Source organism: Emydura macquarii, unplaced genomic scaffold (assembly GCF_026122565.2).
Source record: "Emydura macquarii macquarii isolate MOO-44397 ecotype Brisbane River unplaced genomic scaffold, CSIRO-AGI_Emac_v2 contig_3122, whole genome shotgun sequence".
Lineage (NCBI taxonomy): Eukaryota > Metazoa > Chordata > Testudines > Chelidae > Emydura > Emydura macquarii.
In genome coordinates this window covers 4,555,333-4,582,844 of record NW_027133259.1, presented here as the reverse complement: position 1 = coordinate 4,582,844, position 27,512 = coordinate 4,555,333, and the positions used below count along the sequence as shown (strand labels likewise).

General features: G+C 39.6%; 1 protein-coding gene across 1 annotated transcript in view; it reads right to left on the bottom strand.

Annotated features, from left to right (window-relative positions):
* ANO2 (anoctamin 2) overlaps window positions 1-27,512 on the bottom strand; it is a 203,830-nt gene that overhangs the window by 25,511 nt on the left and 150,807 nt on the right. The window contains exons 15-19 of the mRNA XM_067531024.1: window positions 15,319-15,393; window positions 11,462-11,663; window positions 6,562-6,673; window positions 5,366-5,423; window positions 3,868-3,968 (exon numbers count right to left, since the gene is read on the bottom strand). Coding sequence (XP_067387125.1) covers window positions 3,868-3,968; window positions 5,366-5,423; window positions 6,562-6,673; window positions 11,462-11,663; window positions 15,319-15,393 — 548 coding nt within the window. The remainder of the gene's footprint in view (window positions 1-3,867; window positions 3,969-5,365; window positions 5,424-6,561; window positions 6,674-11,461; window positions 11,664-15,318; window positions 15,394-27,512) is intronic.

Here is a 27,512-nt window from a genome sequence, read left to right as displayed (position 1 = left end):
GCTCCTCTCAGCTACTGCTGCTGTTCCCCATCTGGAGTGATGGACAGAGGAGAGTCTACCATGTCAGGTACTTTGAGTGGAAGAGTGTGGGGACTAAAAGTTTCTGTGCTCTGTGTTTGCAGCTTTGGGGAGGGAGAGCTGAGGGTCCTGCAGTTTCTACAGTCAACTTCCTGTGATCTACTCACAGCTCCTGTTCCCCATATGGAGGGAGCTTTGGGGAAAAAGGACTTGTAATCTCTGTGTCAAAAATTTACAGTCCAATCCTGCCTCCCTTGCGCACTCAGAACTCCCACTGAAGTCAATGAGAGTTTTGGTTATGCTTGGTATTTATTGGTATCCATACCACCGTAAACAGAAGATGAATTTCTGCATTAACAATTCTTTATTAGCAACCAAAATGCACCACAAAAGATAACAGCCTTGGAAGGCTGCCTTGAAATAGATTTAATTGGCCCTTGGTTTCCTCATCCAACATACTTAAGTGCAGTTTGAAAGAACTGATGAAAGTGACATTGGATGTTAAGCGTGAAATCCTGGCCCTGCAAAAGTCAATGAGAGTTTTGCTATTGACTTCAGTGTGGCCAGGATTTAACCAGAAGGGTTTATCACAAAGGTTAGAGATAGACACTAATAGAATCAACACATAGAATTTTGCAGAGAGGATGGGGAATATAAAATTGGTGAAAAGGAGTCTTAAAAGAACTCAGGATTCTCAAACCCTTCAGCACTATAGGGCCAATTTCTGTGGCAAGAGAAGAGAATTATGGAATGTGACACCTGTGAGTTAATTGTGGCATATTTGCATCTATTAAACTTGTGAATTCCAGCCGCACAAAAGACTTTTCTGCAATTCCAGAAGGCTGAGCATCCCATCATTCCAACATGAGGACATTTATCTAGCCCTTTTGATATTCTTGGATGCAGTAATGGAAAAACAAATCACAGAAAGGTATAGAATACCAGAAAGTCACATCTATCATAGCCAAGGAGGAGTTTCTCCAGAGAAGCATTAGGAAAAGGTTAGAATTTGTCCAAATGATTCTGCATAAAGCAGAGCTGACACGTGAAACTTAACTTCTAAATTCTCCAACTAGCACTGACTCTAGTAAGATGTCAACCAAGCATTTTTGACTAGGGCAACCTTTATGTTGAAGGAGAAGGCACTGGGTTGGTGTCATGTGTATTTAACCCATAACCTGTTCATCTGTACAGGCTCTTGAATTACTTATGTTTCTTTGAGTGAAGGAGGCAGCAAATGAGACTGATGCTTCACAACCTTTTGCTGGAAAACGGAAGCCTACACTGCCCTTTTGGAAAACCCCTATGGGCTTTAATATCAATGAAACCAATAGAATGATATAGAAATAATTCTGAAAACCTACGGAATTCAATTGGGAATTAAACCCTTTCCATACGTGGTATGAATCATTCCACAGAATTTAATAGTGAATTATAGAAGCCTGGAGGATGGTTCAAAATACCTATAGAAAAGTTATTTCTGTTACATTCCATACCATGATGAACTATCCCTGAGTGGGGTGTTGGAAGCTGGTGAGAGTGTTAGTAATGTTTTCTTGGGATCTCTTTCTCCACAAGACAGGCACAGAGCAGGGGAAAGTAGTCACTGGAGTGATAAATGGAAAGACCTATTAGACCATCTAGTCCATCTCTATGCCTCTGCAGGATTGGTCCCTACAGAATATCCTAGTGCAAGAGGAGAAGATAAATGAGCGCAATGGACAGTGGGGGGTGGGGATGGGGGATTTGGGGGAAACAGAAGATCTTGTTGTGGAGAAGGGATGATCTAGCAAGGAAGGTGGGTGGAAGGGAAGAGAGCACCCATGAAGAGTGGAGCTCATCAGAACATTTTCATCAAAACCATCTTTGGTTAGAAAAGGCTGTTTCAACAAAACCAACATTTTTCACAAAATAGTATTGATTTTGATGAAATTTTGTTTAAAAAAGTTTTAAAAACATCAGTCCCAACTTGGGACTAATTCGGGACTAATTCATATTTTGAAATCTTGGAATTTTTGCAGGACAGAAAAGCTGTTTTCTAGCCAGTTGTAATGAAGAGATCCACGAAGGGAGGCAATGGAGCAGAGGTAATAGGGAACTGAGGGGAGCCAGTTGAGTTGGACTGGAGAGGCAGAGGTGTCAGTTTGTCTGCCGCTTTGTCTGGGTGAGAATAGGAGAGGGAAATGGTGGCCTTATAGCTGAAGGCGAAGTACTAATAGTTAGGAAAATGGCTTCAGTCGCTGGGCTTCCATCGCCCCTTCCCCAAGGTGGTGAAGTACATGCACATGCCATAGGGGATTGTAGCAACAGACCTTTGCTGTCTAGGCAAACTAATGATGATGATGATGATGAGAGGCAGAAAAGGCTTGTTTGCACCAATATAGCAAGAGAGCAGTGGTATTTTTCTGGGAAGAGGAGAAGTAAAGCAAGCTTGTTTTTATTTAATACATATTTCAGTTTTAAAATGAGGTCACTGCAGGTTGTTGGCAAGAGAAGGAAGAAATGCTTGGAATGAGGCTATCTCATTCTTGCACTGAGCAGTGCAGTCAGGGGATTGAGAAATATTCTGACAGTAGCCCTGTATTTTGACTGGATCAGTCTCCACTTCCATGAATCAAAGATAATAAATGCAGTATTTATAACATCATAACCATCCCTCCTTAAATACACCCAGTAGCAGAAAGCTTTTGGAAGAGGGGGGAGAAATCACACCAGGTTCACCCTGAGAAAGCTTTAAGCCTTCAACATGTAAAAGTATTCTGGAGCAATTTACCACCTTTTTCCTCAAGACTTGCTATAAACTCCATGAGACATAGACAGAAAACAGGCCTCCCAAGCAAACTTTGAATCCAGAAGGATAAAGCCATGCATAATCCATGTCCATATTTTTTTACTTCCACTTTAACAGCCAAAAATTCTTTCCAGTGCAAAGGAAGAAAAGGGCCAATTTTCCAATGTATTTCAAAGCCACTCTATTGTGCATCCCCCATCAAGGTTCTCGTCCTCTTCTTCAGAACCCTCAGTATGGATCTGATCCAAAACCCATTGGCATCAGTGGAAAAACTCTCATGGACTTCATGGAGCAGGGTCAGACATCGTGGTAAGCCCCACAGTGCCCACCTCCAAGACAACCAGTGTCTCCACACACCTCTGAGAATGCTGTCACCAACGGGGATGATGAAGTTGACCGAAGCAAGGGTGAAATGCATAGGAATCAACAGGAAGACATTCTCAGTGAAGGACTACCAGCCACTAGAGATACACTAAGCCAGAGTTCTTGCCACATTCCAAACACAATGCAAAACTCACCGTCATGTATAAGCTCACTATAATAAGAGAGTTGCTAAGCAACATGTCAACATCTCCTCCATAGTCTAGCTACAAAATCATACAGTGATGGGCACATTAAAAATGTGTAGATTTCATGTGTAAATCCATGAAATAGTATAGATCAAATATCCCATTTTAAGATTTTATATGAGCCACTGCTTCCCTTTCAGACCCATTTGTATTCAGCGCGGCTTCTCTGAAAGCTTCTCTAAAACTTCCCAAGAGACCTATCAGACCTTTCCTTGGGTTTCTAAAGTTAATTTATATCAATCTTTCCAATATATTCAGACCTTTTCTTTAATCAATTTACTGCAGATATAGCCAATTATTTAAGGTAAAATACAGCCAGATCATTTCACCACAACTAGAAGTGTGATTTATCATCATCTTAAGTATATTCAATTAGGGCTCATTAAAGTCAATGGCAAAAGTCCCATTCAGTGGAAGAAGGATCAAGCCTTTAATTTACAATCTTGTAGGAACAAAGTGCATGGTAACGGAAAAGGTTGAAATACATACGGGATTCCAATTTCAAACAGATTATTCTGAATAAGTTGCTTTCCAAGCATAATGATGCTTAGCTGAATACAGAGTTCCATCAAACAGCCTCCTGGAGCACACTGTAATTGAAGGAAAAGCACAAACTGTTAGTGAATTACGGCAATGGCACGAGGAAGCAACGATTGCTGCTTTACAACTAATGTTGAAACTAGCTTTGCATTATAAGCCTGATTCCCAATTCCCCCACATAACTTTGCCAATTTCAAGGAAACCAATCCCTGTTCAATTTCACATGCCAAGTCTCATCCTGGGGTAGAATTTTACCAGGGTTTTTTTCGGGGGGGAGGGGTGACGGGTGAGGGTAATGGCAGGGAAGTAGAAAAGGAGTCTTAAAGTTATGAGCCAAAATTTTGTTTCAGTGAAATCCAATTAGACTCCAAAAGATATAGTACACTATAAATTATATACCTTTTAAAGATCTTAAACATTAAAAAACCTGGAAATTAACAGTTAAAGGATCCAGATAGTTTCCTCTATCATATAATCTTTCATATTCATCAATTTGCAACAACAATCCAACCTTATCTTTTCCCCTTAAAATTTGCACAAATATGTGTATAGATCAAAATATCGAATTATTAAGAAATTATTTAAAATACCATTTCCTATTCAAGGGATCCATTTCTAATATATGGCCTCACTAATTTATACTATAATGTTCCTCACCACAAAAACATACATAACCATATATTTGTGCTCCACCAACAAAATCACACTCTGAAAATATGTATGAAACTCTGAAAACCCTTATTGTGCTCCGGGATTACTGTATATTCCTTTAAAATATTTACTGTATATTTAATTTATTAATCAACAATATTCATTTGATATTTCCATTATGGGAAAACAAGCAAACAAACAAACAAGGCCCTGATCTTGGAAACTTGTACATGTGCTTTATTTTAAGCACATGATTAATTTGATTGATTTAAGCCACACCTGCTTAAAGTGAAGCATAAAGTGTTTGCAGGATTGATTGGGGACTGAGAGGACAAAGTGGTGAGATCCCAGAACTGGTCTTTTTCCAGAGTTTTTGAGAGAAAGGATGGTCTAGAGGTTAGGGAAAAAGCCTAGCCCTTGGGTTCAAGTCTCTGCTATGTATGGCCATGGGCAAGTCACTTCACTTCTCTGTCTCAAATCCCCATGTGTAAAATGGAGATAATAGCACTGTCCTGCTTCACAGAGGTGTTGTGAAAATAAATAGATCAAAATGTTGTGAGGTGCTCAGATACTACGTTGATGGAAGCCATATAAATATCTAACACAGACAGAATATTGGGGCTGAGAATTGTTTTGAATTTTTCTTTTCTTTTCTTTTCTTTTCTTGGAAGGCATAGAATTTTCGTAAAGTAAATGTGATTTTTTTCCAGCTGTTAGCTGGACTCCTTAGAAACATACTCTCATCCATAACTCTTTTTTTAACAATATTTTCTGTTTGAATTCCATCTGCACTTGCCTCTTCCATTCGGTAACCATCAAACACGTATACATAATGACCAGGTCGGCCAACAAACCTGAAAGTAATAAAAATATATGAAATGATGAAAAAACAATATATTAAAAATTACCCTCAACAAAATTACCACTTATACACTGTAGGCAATTTTAAAATACAGTTCAAATTTAGTTATTTTAACACGAATTTTAAAAAAAAACCCACCATCAACTTGAAACCTAGTGAACTTCAAATGAATTAATTAAAATGAGTTTCAAATATTGTGTCTGTCCCTTAGTCTCCCTGACAATTTCTGCCGTTTTAAAATCACCTCTTCCTATTTTTAAAAATGTTTTTCTCTCTCTTGGTTAAAATCCACACAAATGGAAAAATTGACCCAGGGCTCTGATCCTGTAAACTGTTACACATGAATAACTTCATGCATTTGAGTAGCCCTAATGAGGAAAGTTATTTATAAGTGTAAGGAGTGTCAGGAACCTGGGCTATTCTGAATATACACATTGAAAGTGACTATACACAAAGGGTTATCAAATACAATTTTTAAAAAATGTTTAAAAATGTTTAAAAAATATTTTTCTCCCATGTCTTTTAGATGATATTTCTAAAAATTGTAAGTAAAATATTTTCAGACAGAAGTGTGATTTTTTAAATTGAGGCATTAGTTCAGAATACATTATTATTATTTCTATTACCAGACTGTCTAGAAGCTATCATCACAGAGTAGGACCCCACTGTGCTAGGTGATGTACAAAACACAGAACAAAAAGATGGTCCCTGCACCAAAGAGCTTGCCAATATAGATTAACAGCTTGTAAAACACAAAAAAAGGAGCATAAAAATTATATGAATCTAACTAGAATTCAGAAATACACGCACATTTAAAACATTGTTTACAAACAATCATTGTAAGATCTCCAATTGCAACATTATGGACCATCAGGTTCTGGTAGGCCGTGGATCCTGGAATTTATAGGAAACCACAACAGTTTAGGAGCAAAACTGATCAGGACTCCACCGAAGGACCTCTCACCCCCAGAGCAATCTCTCCTGGACAACCTAACCCACTCCCTCCTGGGCTAGTCTGCCATTTTGGGTACTAAGACAGCCAGCTCCAGATACTTCAATAGTCTTACTGGCATCAGGAGCCTGTGGCATGGGTCCATTAATAATAAATCAACAATGTAAATTCATCCTACCTTCCTTTAAAAAAAGCAACATAAAAAATTGGTGCATAGGAGTTAACAAACTTCAGCAGGAAAGCCTTCAAAATTAACCTCTCTTCAAAAGTTCTCTCTGTTTTTGGTACCTCTGCAAAATAAACAAATAAATACAATATGACAACATAAAACCCCACAAAAGCAATAGATAAGTGTGAAACCATTGTGCAGTTGACTCAAGCAAAAGCAAAAACTGTATTTTTAGAGTTGATATGGTTTTATCATATCTTTTATTCTTCACTGAATGGCACTAGGAAAATACACAGCATCCTTTTTTTTTTTCTTCTTAATCCTGCAGATTTCTGGCAATTCTTTCATTTAAAGTGTATTTGACAGTGATATACACAGAGGTGCCTATCTATACTATAAAATGAACCAGATCCTCAGGGGGAGCTCTGCTGGTTTACACCATTGAGGATCTGCCCCAATCTCTCTCTCTACTCCTATGACCCTCATCACTATAACATACCTTATAAATATTAATGGTGTTGGAAAGACAAATTTATTAGGGCCTGATTCTCATTTACAATAAGGCCCCTTTTACACCCCCTTGGCTGTTGTGTAAATGTGAATCAAGTTTTTATGAATTTATTCGCACAACACCCTTTGAAGTTGAAAAGTATTGCTACCCCCATTTAAAACATGGAGAAACTGAGGTACAAACATTTAAGGCCCCGATTCAGCAAAGTATTTAAGCATCTGCTTAACTTAAAGTATGTGAGTAGTTCCATTGACTTCAATGGGACTACTTTCATGTTTAAAGCACATGCTTAAGTAGCTTCCTGAATTCTAGGTGGCTTGCCCAAGGTCACACAAGAATTATTTTTGTGGGTGGCAGGGAGAGACAAAGCGAACCTGAATATCCTAAGCCCCACTCCTAACTCCAAAGCTTTAACCACAAGAACATCCTTTCCATATAGTTCTTCCTCTCTACATACACCCGCCACATCGCTAGATATTTCTTTTCTAAAACTTCTGAAAATACATCACACAATTGCTTGTACTTTTCAGTAAATTATATTGACCAGGCCTGATCCATTGAGATGCTGCGCCCTCAACTCCCACTGGCTTCAGCATCTTGCAGAATCAAGCCCTTAAAGTGTAAAGTGCAGACTATTAAAATTAATCTATGTTAACAAAAAAAAAAAGAAGGATTTTTTTTTTAAAAAGATTCTCTCTGGGATCTTTACTGCCATGCACAGGTGCTCTTAGAGTAGCTGCCAAGCATGTTTAATCTGGCACAGAGCAGATTGTTGTTATTATTTCACGCTGGTTGCCACTGTAGTTGATTCAAAATGTGAAATAATAAGGGCAATTCAGTGCATCAGCTTGAAGAAGCCTCTCGAGGCATTACTGAAATTATGCAGCCTACTGATTTGGGACAGTTTTTTTTTTAAAAAAGAGCTCAGCTTCCATTAAAACACCTAAATAAGAGCCAGGTTATTAAAAGTGCCCAGCACCCACTTGTGACACTTGTGGCCAGATTTCCGTAAAGAGCTTAGCACTCAGCAACCTGAGCTCTTGCATTTCTGGCCCTTAGATCATTCACTCACACAAACTGGCTGCCCTTATGGAAATACTTCATTAAAAATGATTCATTGGGGGCCAGTCCATCTGGCACGGCGCAGCTCGAATGTGAGGCTGCGTTCTGGGTAGATCTGCATGGGGACCCGTGGAAGGCATGGCCCCATGGCAACTCTCCGGGGGGCATAGGAGTTTCCATGTAGAAGTAGAACTCCCACAGAAGTGAGCTCTGTCCCAGAAAGGCAATGTGCTCCCTTCCCCCTGTCACCCACACACACACATCCACCTGTCCAGAAGAACCACACCGGTTCCACTGCCAGGGGAGCTTCCACAGGCAAGGTTGCCTGGGCAGGATTTGCCCCTTAATTAGTGAGGGGTGCTGAACAAGAATGCATACAGCCAGAACAGAAATAGACTGGATGAATGGATAAAAGAAAAAGGAGGAACTTTCAAAATATGGTTTATACGACTTAAAATATCAGCCGTCTCCTCAGTACACAACACCCAAAGCCCAGAGCTGAACTCTGCTCCGTGCAGGCAGTCTACGTGGAGAGTGGGCTGGGGAAGTGCGTAATGTCCCTGTAATGCATGAAGAGGCCTGATCCTGCTCTCACTTTACCACTGGTTTACACCTCATTTGTTTTCCCTTGGCTGGAGGGGAGTTACCCCAGTTTACACCAACGCACATGAGATCTGAATTAAGCCCAGTGCCACTTGGGAGCGGGGGCTAGGGGACTTGCTCAGCATCAGGAAACGTGACCCCTTTGAAAGAGGTGTAATCGGCACTCCTGCCGGTACTGTGGGGGAGTCGATGTCCTGCCTTTGCATTGCACAGATATTCCCCTGCTGAGGCCACAAGCACTGCATGCAGGCCTGGTGATTCTCCTTCTAGTCCTCCACAGTGCCTGTGGGCTACATTATTGCTGCCTCCTGCCCCGAGCACTGATTCAGCCAGATATTGAAGCACATGCCTAACTTTAAGCATGAAACAAATGAATTGATTTCCATAGAACTATTCATGTGCTCAAGGTTACTCATGTGCTTATGTCCCTTGCTGAACTGGGGCCCCAATGAGTCGGTTATCCATGCACCCTTCCCCTCTCCACAGCTCCTACACCATGGCAGGCAAATTTGCCCCTGAATGTGGAAAAATGCAGCATGAGGCCGGAGGCACCTATGAATTGCAGTGCGAAAAGAAAATTGCATCCATTTTGCTCAGCTCAGCAGTATGAAAGTTCACAAGGTAAGAAGCATTTATCAGCATGAATGAATTGTAATTTTTTTTTTTTTAAGGTTTTTAATTACAGTTGGCATCTGAGCCTACCAATGGAGACAGCCGTCTAATGAACCCTGATGTAATGTGTGGCACTAGAGATTATTCAAAAAGGGCCAAATCCTGGAATCTATAGTGGACCTGTACTCAGGCAAAACACCCAGTTACTTAAATAGAAGTGTTGCCTGAGGAAGGGCAGCAGGGTTGGCTCTAAAGATGACTTGAGGGGCAGTGGGGCATAACCTGCTGCGGATGCAGCATTCTTGTTTCTAGCACCGAGGGATATTTTATGTGAAAGCTGAAAACCTGACTACATTTTTCATCTTTGTTCTCCTTACGGCTCTGAAAACCCAACACATAACTGGCATCAGACTCTCTGTTTGCCAAGAGACTCTCTGCAAAATGGGAAAGGAAATATCCTAGGATGCCATTATGTTAAATGTATTGACCTCTCTTTTTATTTAAAATCTTCATTGGAGTCAAACTGAAACAATTGGACTACCCCTAACAGGAAAAGTCATTCTACTGTGTCTCAAACATTTACGACTGGACCTCTGTTATGCTTGTATGCTATCAGAAGTGTAAATAGTGATATTATTAATAGTATAGTGCACCCTCGCTATAACGAACCCCTGGGAATCCAAGCGATTTGTTCATCATAGCCAGGCGTTCATTATAGCGAAAGATCCCTGCCGCCTAGAGGGTGGGGGTGTGGCTGACACCTCGAGCCCCATGGCTGTGGGGAGGACAGAGAACTGCTCTGGATCTGAGGCCACCATGGGAGCAGAGAACTTTTCAGCCCAGAGGCCGTGGCGGTGGCAGAGAGCTCTTCATGAGATCCTTGACTTTAATGTGGCTACATTGACATTCACTATCTGAGGATCTGACCCGTTATTCGAATTTTATCGGTGAAGAAACTGTGGCACAGAGTGATTCAGGCCCAAATTTTCCAAAGGCCTCAAATTTTCAAAAGGGAGGTGACATGACTGGCCTGCAACTCAGGAGACCTGGGTTCTATTCCTGGTTCTGCTACTGGCCTGCTGGGTGACCTTGGGCAAGTCACTTACCCTCTCTGTGCCTCAGTCACCCCATTTTCAAATGGGGATAATGATACTGAGCACCTTTATAAAACGTTTTGACAGCTATGGATGAAAAACGTTACATAAGAGCTGGGTATTATTATTATTATAATTTGGGTGCCTGGATTATTATAATTTGGGTGCATCTACGGTTGGATTTTAAGTTATGCTGAGCACCCACAACTCCAGGTGAAATTAATACGATAGGCAGATGTTGATCATTTCTGAAAATCAGGTCCTTGAGGTGTTTAAGGCTGGGCATCAAAATCACTGAAACAGGCCAAATTTTTTATAAATTGCATCTAATTTTAGGGAAGTGCCTAAACAGATTCAAGAGCCTAAATTTAGGCTCCTATTTTTATTTTATTTTATTTCTTTTATTTGGATAAAATTTTCAAAAGTGTCTCAGTGATTTAGGACCTTAAGTCACATTTTCAAATGTAATTTATGAACTTTGGAGCCTTAGGCCTGATCTATACTACAAAATGTTATCACCATCGTTACGGCTGATAGAAGCGTGGAAAACATCAGACCCCAGTCGAAAAGGCTGTGCTGGCAAAAGCCACAGTGTAGATGCAGTTATACCAGCAAAAATGTTCTTTTGCCATTATGGCTTATTTTGTTTGGGGAACTGATATAAACTATACCTGCCAAAGAACTCTTGCTGGCACAAGTTGTATCTCCACTAGTAGAGTTGCCAGTATAACTCCACTGGTACTTTCTAATTTAGACTAGCCCAAATCCAACTGATTATCAGTGAGACTTAGGCGCCTAAGTGTCAGATTTTAAAAAGTATTTAGGCACCTAAATAACCTTAAAAATCTGTCCCTAAGCCATTTTTAAAAATTGTATTTAGATCACTTGGGAACATTTTTACCCCCCTGAGGCCTGAACGTTTCCTCTTAAATAGAACTCTTTTATGGGAAATCCTCCTTTTAGAACTTCCCTACATACTCTATGAGAAATACATACAAAGTTGTAATGAGGGCTGGGATAGCTTTACCCATTTCTGTCAGCCATTTGGCAACAACTCCATAAATCTCATCTAATACAAGGATCACAACCAGGTTAATGATGACAGCGGTTGCAGTCACAGTCACACGAACATTTGACCTGGTTGACTGATTTTTGCTGATTGACAAGGCGGCTGCTGTAATAATTCGGTACACGATCACGCCAAAAACTGCTGAAAATGTCAGAGCAATCTGCAAAGAAATGTACAGAGATATCAGTGTACATATCTGACTAGAGTTAAAAAAGAAATGATTAATTAGATCTCAGAATTGTTGCCCAAATTGGTGTTGAGTGACTAGAAATTAGAGTAACTCAAGAACAAGAGGACGTACAATGAAACTAAGGGGAGGGAAATTCAAATCCTATAAAAGGAAATACCTTTTTCACACAGTGTGTGATTAAACTCTGGAACTCACTGCTGCAAAAAGTCACTGAGGCCAAGAATTCACAAGATTCAAACTGGGATTGGACATTAATATTGATATCAGTAATACCCAGTTATAATTAATGACAAGACAAATTGGAAAGGGATATTAATTCTTATGCTTCAGGGCTTAAGCCTGTCTCTAAATAACAGTGAAAAGGATGACACCCATGTGGGGCAGATCACCCCACATCTGCCTACTGTGGAGTCCTTAAATATTCCTCTGAAAAATCTACTACTGGCTAGGGTCAGAGACAGGAAACCAGGGCTCAGATCATGCAATGTGTAGGGTATGTTGAATTGTTGTGTCTACATGGATCTGCATCAATGTCAATGGGGCTCTGATCTCTGCAACAATCCACCCATGTGCTACACACAGCAGGACTGGAACCTAATGGTGTAAAATCTTTTGTGTGCTACACATTTTTGCCTCGAACAGCAGCAAAACATTTTGCTGTATCTGAATATGCATGAATCTGTTGATATGGACGAATGCAGAGTCATGCAGGGTTCCCTGTAAATTTTTGGCCCAGAAATCACAGGGTGTTCTGTTGTCTCTTGAGCAATTGACCTTTGCCCATGAAATCAGTCACCTATGCCACTTAAGGTCAACTTCCCAACAGAAGAATTTGTATTTCACAGGGCTGTGTTATTTCAGTTTCAAATAGCAAAATGAAATAAATAATTTTTTAAGATAAAATTTCACGCAGAAACACACTCTTTGGCTAAACAGGGATCCACAGCAGGAAGTGGAGAAAGGGTGCATGTTTCTGTTTTGTTTTGGCCTTTGGCAAAAATTCCAAAGTAAATTCATTACTGTCGGTAAGGCATCTTGAGATCCTCTGATGAAAGGGATTATAGAAGTGCAAAGGATTATTTGGCTGGCCTGGGGCCTAGGTTCACAGTACAGGCCTAATGAAGTTTAGCGCTTCAGTCTGCTGAATATTTTTAATCTTATCTTTCCATAATTAATACAGGCCAAAAATCTTTTTTTTTTTTTTTTTAAAGGGGAGGATCAGCAGCTACAGAATAGTTCCGGAGGGGTAGCCATGTTAGTCTGTATACAGCAAAAACAACGAGAGTTCTGTGGCACTTTAAAGACTAACAAATTTAATTTTTGTAGGTATAAGCTTTTGTGAGACTCAGCTCACTTCATCAGATGCAGAGGTAGAAGTGAAGCCCCATCCTGCTCCCTTCATGGTTAATGCAGAAATCTTTGCTGTGATGTGTACTTTGTAGAACACCACTTCGGAAGGAAGTTTTCAATAGCTTAAGTCTGGGTCGTACCCTGTCCGCAATAAGCACACAAACTGCCCTTTGACTGCACTGCAAGAGGCCCTCACGCAGAGCAGTGGTTGTGTATCCAGACTTTGAAGCACTTAGAAATGTCTATCATAACGATTATAATCATTGTTGATGTAAAATAAGATTGGTGCATGATGATAAAAAATGATTTTATAAAACCCACATTTCAAAAAAGCCCCCAAATAATATACTTGGGTAAGTAAAGGAAGAGACAGGGCAGGGGCTTGATGTGGGAAAAGAGTTAGCTTCAGTTTGAAGGGGCTTCATATTTAAGAAGCACACAGAACAGAACTTAAAGAGCAAAGTCCTACCAGAGGAAATTGTCAGCAACCTTAAGAAATATCAGGGAAAGTATGCAGTGTGAAGGTGGATGGGGGGAGGTCAGGGAAAGCTTATGACATCATCATTCTACAACAATGTAGACATTTTTAAGGGAAAATTCCTATGTGTTTGTGCATGCCAGACAGTGTAGGCCTGGAAAAGGTGGTGGTAGAAATTCCACAATCACTTCTTTAGCACTGGAAAAATGCAGTTTATGTGAGTGCATGTGTGTGCTTGCATGCCTGAGACTCTAGCCCACTGGATCTAAATGGTGATCATATTTAAAAAAATCATTTAGTTTGTGTGTGGGTGGTGATAAAGGAGGCAGACCAGCCAAAATGAGTTACACTAGTGCAATGTTAAATGCACCAGTACAACTGCAGAAATTGACAGCAGAATTTGGCCCAGTGTCTCCAATCACTATTTAACTAATCTAGTAGGGAAAGGATTGCATTCAGTAAACACCAGATTGTAATCTGCACGTGGGAGATGGGATCTGGCTCTCATACGTCAGAAATTTACTTGAGTTTCATGTAAGGTTTTCAACTTGCTGTCTTGTAGGTATTCATTTTTTAATAATATTCACAATATTCTAGAAAAACGCTGGGCCAGCTCCGCTGATCAGTGAAGCTTTGCTGGTTTGCAACAACTGAGGATCTCTACCTTCATAAATCTCTCTAGGATATTACATGAAGTGTGGGAGACAATATTTAGGCCGTTATTGAAGAAAACACTTAATCACAATCTTAATTTTAAGCACATGCTTAAATGGGATTGTGACACAGGATTAAAAGTAAGTGCATGCTTAAACACCTGTCCTAAATAGGATGATCCGCTAAACTGGGGCCTTATTCTGTAACCACACTGAGAAATATTACAGCGCTGCTAGTTGTATTGTTGTAGGTTTGAGAAAGTTAGTCAGTTCTAAGTTGGTCGTTTTCTTGTTGTTGCTTGTTTTTTAGTTTTCCACTCAAATTTTTTTCTCTTTGAGCTGAAAATTCTCTTACTAGATTGGTGAATTCCTGAATTTACAAACAGCATATGTTGACAATCAACATGCTCCCAACTTGGATACAAGTCAAGAACTTGACAGGTTAAAACACAGATACTTTTTAGTTATTTGTGCAGAACGGAACATATTGTGTTTTCAGTTTTTAAACAGAAGTCCCCACTGAAATCAGTCAGTTCTGTCTAAAAAACAATGGCCTTCCACAGCCTAGGAAGCTCTTAACCATTTAAAATGATATATATGATATACATATCCCCACAATGCAAAAGTGAACACAAAATTCCCGTGGATGAGGCACAAGCATAGTCAATTAAAATTCTGGAAGAATTATTCTGGGAAAGTTTTTGTAATATTTGTACCATTCAAGTCAATGAAAATATTATAGCCATATTAGTATTTTAAATTAATTTATTTGAGTAAATTCTGTGGGTCATATTCACAGCTGGTGTAAACGGGCATGTTTCCATTGCTAATTTACACCAGCTGCGTACTTGGCTTGTGTTTTCATTGTTTATATGTAATTAGAGAGACCATCCATGGTTTTTAACCAATAGTGTCATTGACAAAGTATTGGCAGGGCTATTGGCTGGATTTCCTACTACTAATTTATCAAGTCTTGCAGTTCAAAACTTAATCAATGTATTTTGTTGTCTACAGGAAAGTTCTTAAGGTACAAAATAAAAATAGTCATTTCCATCTTTGAGAGCATTAATTCAGCTTTAAGGGGGATGTTATTCACAGATCCTTACAGCCCAGAGGAATGTGAAAAAAATACAAATAAAATTACCATAAATAAAATGGATGCAAAGTTCACTAAATAGCCAGGCATACGGTCTCTCCATGTTAACTTCTCCTTTTCATCCTGTTGCAAAACACAAAGGTCAAGACAAGCATTAGAGAACCATACAAAGGTGAATTTTAGACCTGGGAAAAAAGAAGAGAAAAAAACAAGGAAAGATATTATTGATTTCCCCCACTTCTATTTTTGAATTTGAAAATTTCAATGTCATTTTGAAATTCAAAATTTTTCAACTATCTCTAAAATTGGTAGAAATTGGGAGGAGGGAAAAAGGAGAATTTCTCTAAAATTTTGTAGCATATCCCCCCTGAATTTCAAAATTCGAAATTTAATTGAAATTTTGAAATGTGAAAAATTTCAATCAGCTTCTCCTGAATTTCAGAGTATTAGTAGGAAGCTTTAAAGTTAACCCTAAACCATTTTTAGTCAGAGGTAACTACTTTCATTTTAAAAAATCCCCAGAAAACAAACAAATCCCACAACCTTGCATCTTGAAAGAGCACAGAAGAGTGATGTTTTTAGGTGAGAAACCATAATAAGATAGAGGTATTTATTACCATTTACTTCAAATGTCTCCTTTAAGGTTTCTTTAATCCAGAGTGGTTGCTATACAACTGAGCCCTCTCAGTGTTAAAATAACCATCTGACTATTCACGATCACGTTGTAAAGTATTCAGAAGTATCTTCTACTTTCTATTTATGACACATTTGTTTACATCCTGTGTTGCTATATTCTCTTCAGATTGTTCCAAAACCTCAGGTGGTGTAAATCTCTTAGCTCCATTGATTTCATTAGAGTTTTGCTGATTTAAAAAAGTTGAGGATTTAGCCCTTTAGTCCCAGTTGGAAGATTAAACACTTTAGGTGAAATTCTGTCTCCATTGAAGTCAATGGGAATTTTGCCATTGACTTCATTGGGGTCAGGATTTCAACATTTGCTGTATTCCAGGCATCCCAGACTCTCTCATGGCATCTGGTTCAAAGATCAGAGAAATAATGAAGGCAAGCCCTATTTATAGAGGGCTTAGATTACTTTTCAACTGGGTGCAAAAGGTAGCTCCCTCCACCTAATACCTATCAGTGAAAAATAATGGAGTATTATTCCCCTCAAATAAACCTCAGGCCCTGCTCTTAAAATGAAAAGTAAAATGTTTTCATGTGAAAAGAATTTTAAAAATTGAAACATGTTATTTCCACCCCTACCCCAAAAACAATTAAAAAAATAAAACTATGGTTAAGTTAAAGCAAAAATATGCAATTGAATTAACTGTGAATCCAAAATCAGTGGCTGTTCTCATTAGTCTTAACACCTGTGCTCTACAATGAGGCCAGATTGTGTCCCTTTTTTATGCTGGTGTAAATCGAGAGTAACTCCATGAAAGTCAAGAGCTACATTGGATTTATGTGGAGGTAAATAAGATCAGAATCTGGATCAAAGGGCTCAGATAAGCCTTTTTTGAGGCATTGCTGTCCTGAGAAGAAACTACTTGGAGGCATTATGCCCTTGTAAAGCAAAAGTGCCTTCTGAGATGGTAAGGAAAGCATGGAATTTGCTGTACTTGTACAATAGGGTGTAAGCATCATTTTTCTGGAGTTGCCTACTGGGGTGCAGGAATGGGAAGAGGCATCATCCTGCTCCAGCCTGCTTAGAAATGTCACACCAGTGTTTTTAACATTGCAGGAGGCATTAGTCAGCAGTCAAATTAAGGGTGTCTCCTGCATAAGAGTGCTGGAAGAGCAGGACCATAGCAAACCCAAGGAGAAGCAGGCCCAAAGTATGGAGAACATAAATATCTGCAGCCACCTTTTAGCTGGAAGGCTACTTTTAAAAGTGTTTCTGTGAAAGCACAGATGCATTTAATTTTGTTTTGGCATTTACCACTCAGCAATTATACAGGACATAAAAACTTCTAAGCTACTACACTTTGAAAAGGCATGAAGGACACCATGTCAAACTATTTCACTAGGGGAAAAATACTACAGAAGCAAAACAGCAGAATGAGTTAATGCTAGCCAAAGCAGTTAAGGGGAATAAGGAAAGCTTTTTATAACTATATTGGGGGAAAGAGAGAAAATTGAGGAGGCAGCGAGTGAAAATACAAAAATGGCTCGGACACAACTTCTTTTTTAAATCTGTCAAACAAAACAGATTTTGGACAATTAGAAAGCAGCATGACCAAGCCCAAACATTAAAAAATCAAGAGTGGTGCCCCCCAAAATCATAAGATTTTAAAAATATAACAAATTTGGGGTTCTTTTTATTTGCCTTCTGGTTCACATTTTCAAGCCTTTTCTCCAGAATTGTGAAGGCAAGAGATTTTATTTAATTTCAAAATGAAAGCTGAGCTTCTCACATCAATCACTTGAGTTTAGGAATCAAGAAAAACAAGACAATAAAACCTCAAGATCTGGTACTGCTGAGAAAGTGAGGGAGACCTTTTAAAACAGTTATTGATAAAGAGCAGATAAGGGAATACATAGGAAAATTCAATATATGCAAAACAACTGGTTAAGGTTATATGTACCACTAACAATTATTTTTGTAAAGTCGTGGGAAATTGGAGAGGTACTAGAAGACAAAAGAAAAGCAGTGGGAATTGAGTAATTATGCAAAGGGTACCTGACCTGTAAGGATTACAGATAGAAACCAAGATTTTCAGAAATGGGTGTCTAAAGTTAGGCTCATAAGTCTAAATTTTCAAAAGTAGCCAGTGATTTTGGGTTACTCAATTTTTGGGTTCCTAACCTGAAACCCTTTTAAAGTCCCCAATTATCAGAACATGTTGAGCACTTCCAAAAATCAATTGTCTCAAGGTTGGTATCCAAAAAGTGGAGGCACCCAAAGTCAATAGTCACTTTTGAAATTTTGGATTTGTAAGCCCTTATTCTGGCACTTAAATAAATGACCTGTTTTACTTAAGCAATGCATCCCAGCAGCTCACAGTGACTTCAGTGAGAATTGCTGGGTGCTCAGCACTTTTGAAAAAGCTGGCCACTTAGTTAGGTGCTGAAATATGGATTTAGACGCATAACCAATTCTCAAAACCTTGGCCATCAATAGGAGTTATCAAAATGAAATCTGGGTTGCGCTCTATAAGTAGCATCTCAGTGAACAAGGAGAAAATAGTCCTTCTGTATACGACCCTCCTCTGACTGCACCTGGAACATTGTGTTCAGTTCTGTGCACCATGCTAGCAATAAGATATTGCCAAACTGGAAGGAGTCAAAAGAAACGCAAAAAAAATCATTAGGGAGCTGGAGGGATTGATTTATGAGGAAAGATTAAAATAATCAGATACGGATACCTTGTCTAAGTGATGTCTAAGGGAGGAGGATATGATAAGCCTATAAACATTTGAAGGGTGTAAATACCAATAAAAGAGAATTTATTTAAGATAGAACAAGGGAATGTAAGTAGGATTAATGGGATAAAAATAGAAAAGGGAAAACTTAACCTGAAGAATCAAGAAAAATATCTTGACAGTCAGATCTTTTGGTCTGTAAAACAGTCTTCCAAGGAAGTGGTGGAAGACCCATTGCTTGAAGCATTTAAAGCTAATCTCAACTGATACCAATCTTTTTTCCTCTCTAGATTTTAATATTCTAGGATATTGTCCCCTTCCTACATTAAAAAGAGGGAGGGGCTTACAAAAAAATCAGTATTACCTCTTATTGTTAAAATCCACTTCATGCTCCTCTGGTTGCTGGACATGTGGTTTGACAGAGTGCAGAACAGAGTGAAGGATCTGCAGGATTAGCTAGTAATACCCAGAAATCTTGACTATCTTAGTAATGGTATGGACTCTGTTCCTCTCACAGCTCTCCTGCACTGACTCCCTGGCTTACACAATTGCTATTATGCCACTGGATACCTCTCCCAAATTCAGCACCCGGGGAAATTACTACTTCTCTGGGCAGCAGCAGTTGATAGGACTATGACCAGCATCACTGCCATGGTATATTACCCAACACTTCACAACCTTGTCTGTATTGTCTCATTCCTCATGTAAAATGAATTGTGGGGTCAGAATACCATCTAGTCACCTTTCTCAGAGCCCAAAAGTGGAGTTAAGGTGATTGCTGGTAAGCTTATTTAGCATGCAAGTAGGTTCTTTTATTGTTTTTATGTTTTCTCTGTAATGCTTTCAGTTTAAAAATAAGCATGCTTGCTTAGAAAGAGTCGTATGGTACCTTATAACAGCTGGCAATTACATTGTAGACAGCCTTTGAAGAGTAAGCAGAGCACAGACACTGGCCTGGTTAGGCAGGCTGGCTTTCTGGGAGCAACACGGTGTAGGCAGGGAACTCTGCCAGAAAAACCATGGTCAGGAGGGAGACAGACCAGGGTCTCTGCCCAAGACAGGTGACGGCTGAGGAGCCAGGAGACTAGAGTGGATTCCCTAGAGGGACAGAGCAATAATACAGGTGCAGTTATCCTGAAGTGTGACAACCGTAAGTACCTTTTTATGATCAAAATGTTACAGTAGCCTTCGACTGAAGGTAAATGCATTTCACTCTAGATGTGGGGAGTCCATTGACTTGGCTCGAGATGCTCAGGCCATGATGGTAAAAATTGCAGTGTAGACATCAGGCTCGGGCAGGAGGCTGGGCTCTGAGATTCAGCCCGTTCATGGGGTTTCAGAACCCGGGCTCCAGCACAACCCCGAATGTCTAAACTGCAATTTTTCATCCTGCAGCCCGAGCCTTCTGAGTCAGCTGACCCAGGCCAATGCTCCCCAATGTTATTTAATCCAGAGCACACTCCATAGACCTGTTCCTCACTGAGCAACATAGTCGCACCCACCCCATTTTAATAAGGTGTTGAGCAGTACTACTTTCCACAGTTGCTTGGAACTGGAGTAAGCTGCACCATAATAAACTGTGGCTACTATTGGTTTTGCATATACTCTAGGGTGGTGTTTTGAGGTTTTTGGGTTTTTTTTAAACCAGAACAGCTATTGTGGTGGCTGGCTACCAATGGTGAAAACCCCCAGGATGCAGAGGGTCTCCGAATCCCATTATTATTCCCCAGAGTCATTCCATCGCTCTACATTGCCAGATACTCTTTGTTTTAAGTCATTTAGGCAAGTATTGCAAACAACTTTACTCTCTGTTATTACTGTCAAAAGGTCTCACCACTCCTGTTCCTGTACTTCAAAGAGAAATGTAGTTCTTCCAGCTCAATTTAATTATTCTGGAAATGACCAAGTTTCTTACTTTCGTCATATTTAACTCCTGCTTTAGCTTTGACTTGTGTCTGCACCTTTACTATCATGTGTCTCATACACTAAGCAAACATTATTGCATAAATAGCATAAAAGTAAAAGGTTTGGTTCTCATAATGCTGCATAAAATCAGCTTCTTGATATTTGCATATGGATTGGGTGCAAACTTGCAGCTTTGTTTCTGTTCTGACAATAGTTTAACGTATGGCTAGTATGAATTATTTATATAAACCAGAAGCAATTCAGAACATTACCAGAAACCCACTATTTCAGGAAACAATAGGGTTACATCTGCAGTCATAAATATGCATTAACTTTATCAATGTTCTTTGAAGGTGATTAATAAATCATGAAGAGCCTGATCCACAGATGGGCTAAAGGCCAGGTTTACAAAGGCATTTAGGCACCTAGTGGGATTTTCCAAGACACCTAGGAAGATTAGGGGCCTAACTCTCATGGCCATTGTGTTAAACCCACTAGACACCTATCTGCGTCTTTAGGTTCCTGAATACCTTTGCCAATCTGGTGCTACAACTCCCATTTAAGTCAATGAAAGTCAAGGTTGCTCCGCTCCTCTCAACATCAGGCCCTTTAGGACTTCTATGGAAGCTTTTAATATATATTCAGTTATGTTTTGGGGACACCAAAGTGACTATTTATGCTGAAAATATAGCACAGCATAAAAACAATCCATCCATGAAAAGAAAAAAACATGTAAAATGGAGGTACTGATACTTACCTCCTCTGTAAAGTGCTTTGAGATGAAAAGCTCTGCATAAGGGCTACACGTTGTTATCACTACTATTAGTGTAGTATCTTTGAAAACTAGATCAAAATCCCATACACCAAACTATATTCAAGGACCTTCAAAGTTGTAAAAAGAAATACCTTAAATCTGCCCCTCTTTTGTATGGATTATACCAAAGCCCCTTGATATCTCTCCAGCAGCGTGAAGGTGATGCGAAGCATCATTTACATTTACCCTCGTTTTACCAAAACTTTGCGCGGCCTGAATGATGTAAAAGAATGAGACTCGGTGCTGCCATGGAGCGTGCTCCTTTGTGGTCCTCTATGTGAAATGGCCTCAGCGCCCACCCAGATTCTTTCAATCGCTTAATCCAGACCAGATTACTTCAGACAAATGCCCCTCAGTGGGATCTAGATTATTAACTCTTTTAACCACTTCTTTAGTCTCTTGATTTCATGCCCACTTTGGATCCATATAAGAGTCCATGTAGATTTCCTTCTTCCACATTCAGGAGGCGCTAGCCCTCCCCCTGGAGTTGGGCTGTACTTCAGACAGTCACTTTCTCTCTCTGCTTAAAACAAGACCTCCTCTCATCCCTCCTGAAGTTGGGTAATTCAGGCTGTTCTTAAGTTTCTCCTTAAATTAAGAGTCCTCCTGAGAGCTGGAGTGTAATTTAGGTCAGCTATAGGCCCTCAGCCAGCTTCTCCTCCAACTGGCCCTTTCCTCACCCTCATTAGTTACTTTACCCTCAGGCTAAATGGGTTCAAAAAGCAAGTCTTCTCCAGCTTGTATCTCTCTTGCTTGAGGGAGGAGGCAGCATATACATTGGTCCCCTTTCCAGCCCTCAGCCTAATTGGCTAGGAGAGAGGGGAGCCTTGCTCTACTCACTGTTCAAGACTTTTAGTCCCGAATTAGTAACAGGTTTTCCCCTAAATGCTACTAATTATCAGGACCAATTCCTCTCTACCAATCTCTCTTATTTCCTAGGTTCTTGCGTTCCTAAGATCCCTCAAAATTTTAAAGGGCCACACCACATGACAGGGTGGGCTACTTCTAGGTTCCACTAATCTTAAGGGGACAGACTATCACACCACAAGAAGCCTTAATGTAACTGAGAATCAGGCCATTAATATTTTATTACATGATCAATTATCTTCAGTTTAAGACATGGTCATTCTCAAATAATACAATAAAATATCATACAAAGGTCTTTAATCTACCTTATATAAATATTTGTATCTTGTAGAAATGGATGCACATGGAACACATAGTCCCATTTACGATACATTTACATTAATAGGACTACTCATGTGCTTAAAATTAGGCATGTGCGTAAGTACCTTACTCAATAACACTCATATGGTGCATGATACAGGCAGAGAAGAGATTGATTTTCAGATTCCAGGTTGAGTTTGTAAGGGTTGGCATTGGCAGTTAGAAAAAAAAAATGTGCCAGATATGCTTTCTCTGCTTTGCACTGTTCTGGCAACACAAAACAACCATAAACTTGGCTAAACTGGGTTAGCAGCTGCTTTGCCACCCTGGGCAGCACAAAGCAACTGGAGTATACCAATGAATCTGGTCCTATAATGTCACTTATAAACTAAAAACATCTGATTGGAAAATTATTGAGACAATAAACCTCAGTCCATTTATAGAGTCACTTTTCAGAGCAAAACTGTGCTTTAATTAATGTGGATCATTATCACTATCCTAAAACTGGCCATGTGTTTTGAAACAGTTTCTCTCTGAAATTATTTTAAGCATTATGCTATTTTTCCTATCTGGGCCCTTTAGTCAGATATACAGTCAGATGCCCAACTACTTATAGAGCCTCTCTCAAGGACCTGAAACCTAGCTACATTACTTTAACTGTCAAATTCTTTAATTTTCTTCATCCCAGACAGATAATAGTTTATCTGAAATTTATCTGTAAAATTGCCCGTTCAGACACTATTATACACTTTAATATAAGCAACTTCAGCCCAATGGAACTAGGCCAGTTGGCAAATTTACATTGCAATTTGTAATGGTCAAATTATAGTTCTTATGCTGAAGTCTCTTAGTAACATCTAATAGTCTGCTACCTACCTAAATTGCATGTATTATTCTCAGATAGGATCTTAATGTGGAGGGATGACAGAATTAATGATTTTATACTAAGCACAGTAGAGTAAATCAGATTCCCTGGTCTGGTCAAGATCAAGATGTGTTTAGTTCATGGTTGTGGTTAAGGAGTGGGGGCAAAAGGTGCCTCCTCTGCATTTCCCTGAATTTGGCTGGCCCTTTCCTGGGCTATTATTCTGATATATATTAGAGCAGCCTGAAGGATCTAGGATAAATCCTGGCCCCACTGAAGTCCATGGCAAAACTCCAATGGACTTCGATGGAAACAGAATGTCATCCTTTAGAGTTTTACATTTAGGAACAGATTTAGGAGCTACCATTCTGATCAGGTAGCATTTTATATGTAGTTTGCACAACTGTAAATGACCACACAAAGGTGCAAGCAAGCAGGGAATCAGGCAACCAGCATATCTCATTCCAGAACATTTTACTATTTGAACATTTGAATTAGGTTCACAATTTTACAGTTTGAATATGCCATCAAAATTAATACTTCACTAAAGGACACACGTGGTGAGGGCAAAATTCTGCCCTGCGAAGTGTGAGGTGTGTAGGGGGCTATGGAGGGATAATTGCCAAATACAGACACTGGGTGGATGGCTCTGGGGTTGAGAACAACACAATCTACAGCTCTTCTTACTGTTGCTCCAAAAGCAGGATATTTAAAAGGGAAGGGGTTTTTTTGCTCACATTTCTTCCATATGTTCCTGTTGTGTTGTGCCATACTTGATTGTTCTTTAGCTATGGAAAGTGAAATTTACTAGCATCCTACTTGAGCATGACCTGCTTGATTGAGAGCAATACTCTCTCTCCTCACCCACCTTATTGCTAGCACATGAAATAAAACAGAGAAGGTCAGTGGGAAACAAAAGAAGAGGAGCAGTAGAGACAAGAAACAAAGCACAAAATTGGGATAGGCAAGAGGGAGACACTACAGAGGTGGGTGAGAAGGAGAACGTAGAATAGGAAGAAGAAGAAAGAGTCCATGCAAAATTGGAAGGGGATGACAGAAAAAAGGACAGAATACAAAACTGGAATGATGATGAGGGACAGATTATAGTGTCCTTCAAGCTCTTTGTAGATATGTGACCTCTGTGGTTGCTGGCCCACTTGGATTGAAGGATTTAGAAATGTCAGAGCTAATATAAACTTTCATATTACTAAAAGGTAAATTTCTAGCCTTTTTTCATGCAAAGTTAGTCTTGAAACTAACTAACCCACCCCATCTAACTTCCATTGGCACATCTACCACCCGTAGTCAAATATCAGTCAATTGCCAAATTAGGCTGTCCCATCATACCAGCCCCTTCATAAATTTATCAAGCTCAGTTTTGAAGCCAGCTAGGTGTTTTGCCCTCACTGCTCCCTTTGGAAGGCTATTCCAGAGCTTCTCTCTCTTGAAAATAGGAACTATGTTAGCAATTCTCCAGTCATATGGGACAGCCCCTGAGTTTACAGATTCATTACAAATCCTTGCTAATGGGCTTGCAATATCATGTGTTCGTTCCTTTCATTTTCTTGGATGAATATTCTCCAGCCTTCCCTGATTTAGTCCCATTAAGCTGTTTGAGTTTGGCTTTTATCTCAGATGTGGTAATTTCTACCTCCATAAGGTAGAAATTCTACTACTAACTCATAAGTGCTAGTTGTTCAACACATTGACTGTGCAACTAAATCTCTGCTTCACCAAGATCCATATAGAAATATTAAACTGGGAAGAAATGTCTTGCCTTTTCGAGTAACCTGAAAGCATGTCTTGAGGATAGCAGTGTAGTGTTGAAAGAACTGAAACAATGTGGAGAGTTCAGGGGCTGTTTTTTGTTGTTTTTTTAAAAAGTTACTTTAAGGGCTTATCTTAGCTGAGTGTACCAATTTCAACTGCTGGGTTATTGTTCTCTAATGCCTATCAATTTCAAAGCTCATCTAAACTTGGATAGGCTAGGTTTTCTTTTGTGCAAGCCATACTTCTCATTATATTTCTGAAAACAAGTGAGACTTACAAGACAAACATCATTCGGCAGCTAAAGCAAACAGAACTGGTCAGGAAAATTAAGTATTTTCTGTGAACACTTTTTAAAGAAATGAATTCTTAAAATTGTACAGCGAAGTATATCATTTTCTTTAGCAAAAAATAAAAAGCACAAATTTTACACATGGTTTTGTTTTGTTTTAAACGTTTTGTTGTTCAAAGGCTGGAACATTTCAAAAGACAAATATATTTGCAGAAAAAATTCATTTTGAAAACCATAAATTCATTTTTAATAAAAAAAGTTAATTTAAGATTTTTGACCAGCTCTTCATGTAAGATTATCCTAGCACTCATGATGATGTGCTGCTCAAAAGTAGAAAGTTAGGGAGACTCTAGACTACTTCATTCTTCTCTAGTGCAAACTAAAACTGCATCAGAGCATCAATTACAATCTTGTCCACCCTCAACCTGGTTACAAAGGAAATCACCATATGTAATGTGGATGCAACCTTATCTATGCCCTTGAACCAAGCTAATGCCTTGGACAGTCCAATGTTTCTACATTGTTCAGGCATATGGTTGAGGTCTTATCTACACTAAAAATACACTTATGCCACTACAAACGAGAAGCATATTGCAAAGGCCTCCCAGTACATCTGTAACTGTAGCATAGACAAGGTCGTAGAGTACAGTGATTCCACCTCAAAGCTCTGTATTAACAATACTGGTATTTTGGAAGCTTCTTTCCGTCAACCTCTCAATCAATTCTGAAAGACAGAAGTTCTCAACCTGGGTATCATGCCCCCTTATAGATATGGAGAGATCACGACCACTATGCTCTTTCCATATGCTAAAATGGCAGGGAGGTATCCTAGATAGATGGGATGGGGATCTCAATATGGGGGGGAATGATAATTAATGATCAAAGGGCCATTTTTTCTGCTGATGTAAATGAGCTTCACTTTAAATTAGAACTTTATTATAACCATGTTGGGAGACAACCATATTATAACAGAATCCCCTAACATAGTTTGTTTGCATTGTAGACAGACCCTATAAGGATATGCATAGTAGTCCAAATTCCTTTCACACATCAATACATTTGCACCCATTCATACCAGCAGTGAATGTAGCCTTCAGAGTTAAATTCTGCCCTCAGATGCATTAATGCAACCCCACTGAAATTAGTGTAACTGAGCTCAGAATTTGGTATACAGTTCCTTTTTTGAAATTAAGATTCTGCATTTTCATTGCATTGTAGTGGACTGTTTTGCAGGTGAGAAAAGCAGATTTTTGCCTTGAAAAACCTGCGCCTGCTTGTTCCCAGACTCGTTCTAGCCTCAGACCAGCCCTGCCCTTGCCTGGCCTCCCTCCAGGTAACCCTGTTCTGACCCTCAGCGCAAATTCCTGACTTCAGCTCTGACCTTTTGGCTCTGGCATCTGGGCTCTGACTCATGTTCTGACCCAGGGCTCTGACTCTTGGCTCTTGACTCTGCCTGACCCCGGACTCTGATTCCTGGCTACTGACTCCTGCTCTCACCACTAGGCAAGACCGTCAATGTCCCAGTCACTGACAGTAAGCATAGTTACAGCTCAAAACCCAGGTATGACAGATCTCAGTGAATGAGGAAAGGAAGCTGAGATCTCAAGATATCAAATCCTGATGACCAAATCTGTAACAAAAGTAGGCACGTGGAATGTATGTACTTTGTATAGTAAGGGATAGCTGGCACAGGTTACATGAGAAATGAAAAAAATATATATCTGAACATACTTGGTGTCAGTGAGATGAGATGGGCAGGGAGTGGCAAGATGGCGCTACAATACCAGTATATATTCAGTATACAATATATACCCAAGAGGAGGAACGCATAAAAGAGGTGTAGGAATTATTCTGGATTACATCACAGTGAAGACTCTGCTGACTTGGAAGACAGTGCACAACAACACAACAGCAGCCAGACTGTGAACAAGACCTGTCAAGTGTACCATAATCCATATGCCCCGACTTATGCAGCAGTAATCAGATCTCTTCAGTTCAATTGAAGCTTCGCAAGCCATTATTTTTAGTGTCTTTTGGAACCATCCTGCATTTTGTTAAAGCAAATCTCAA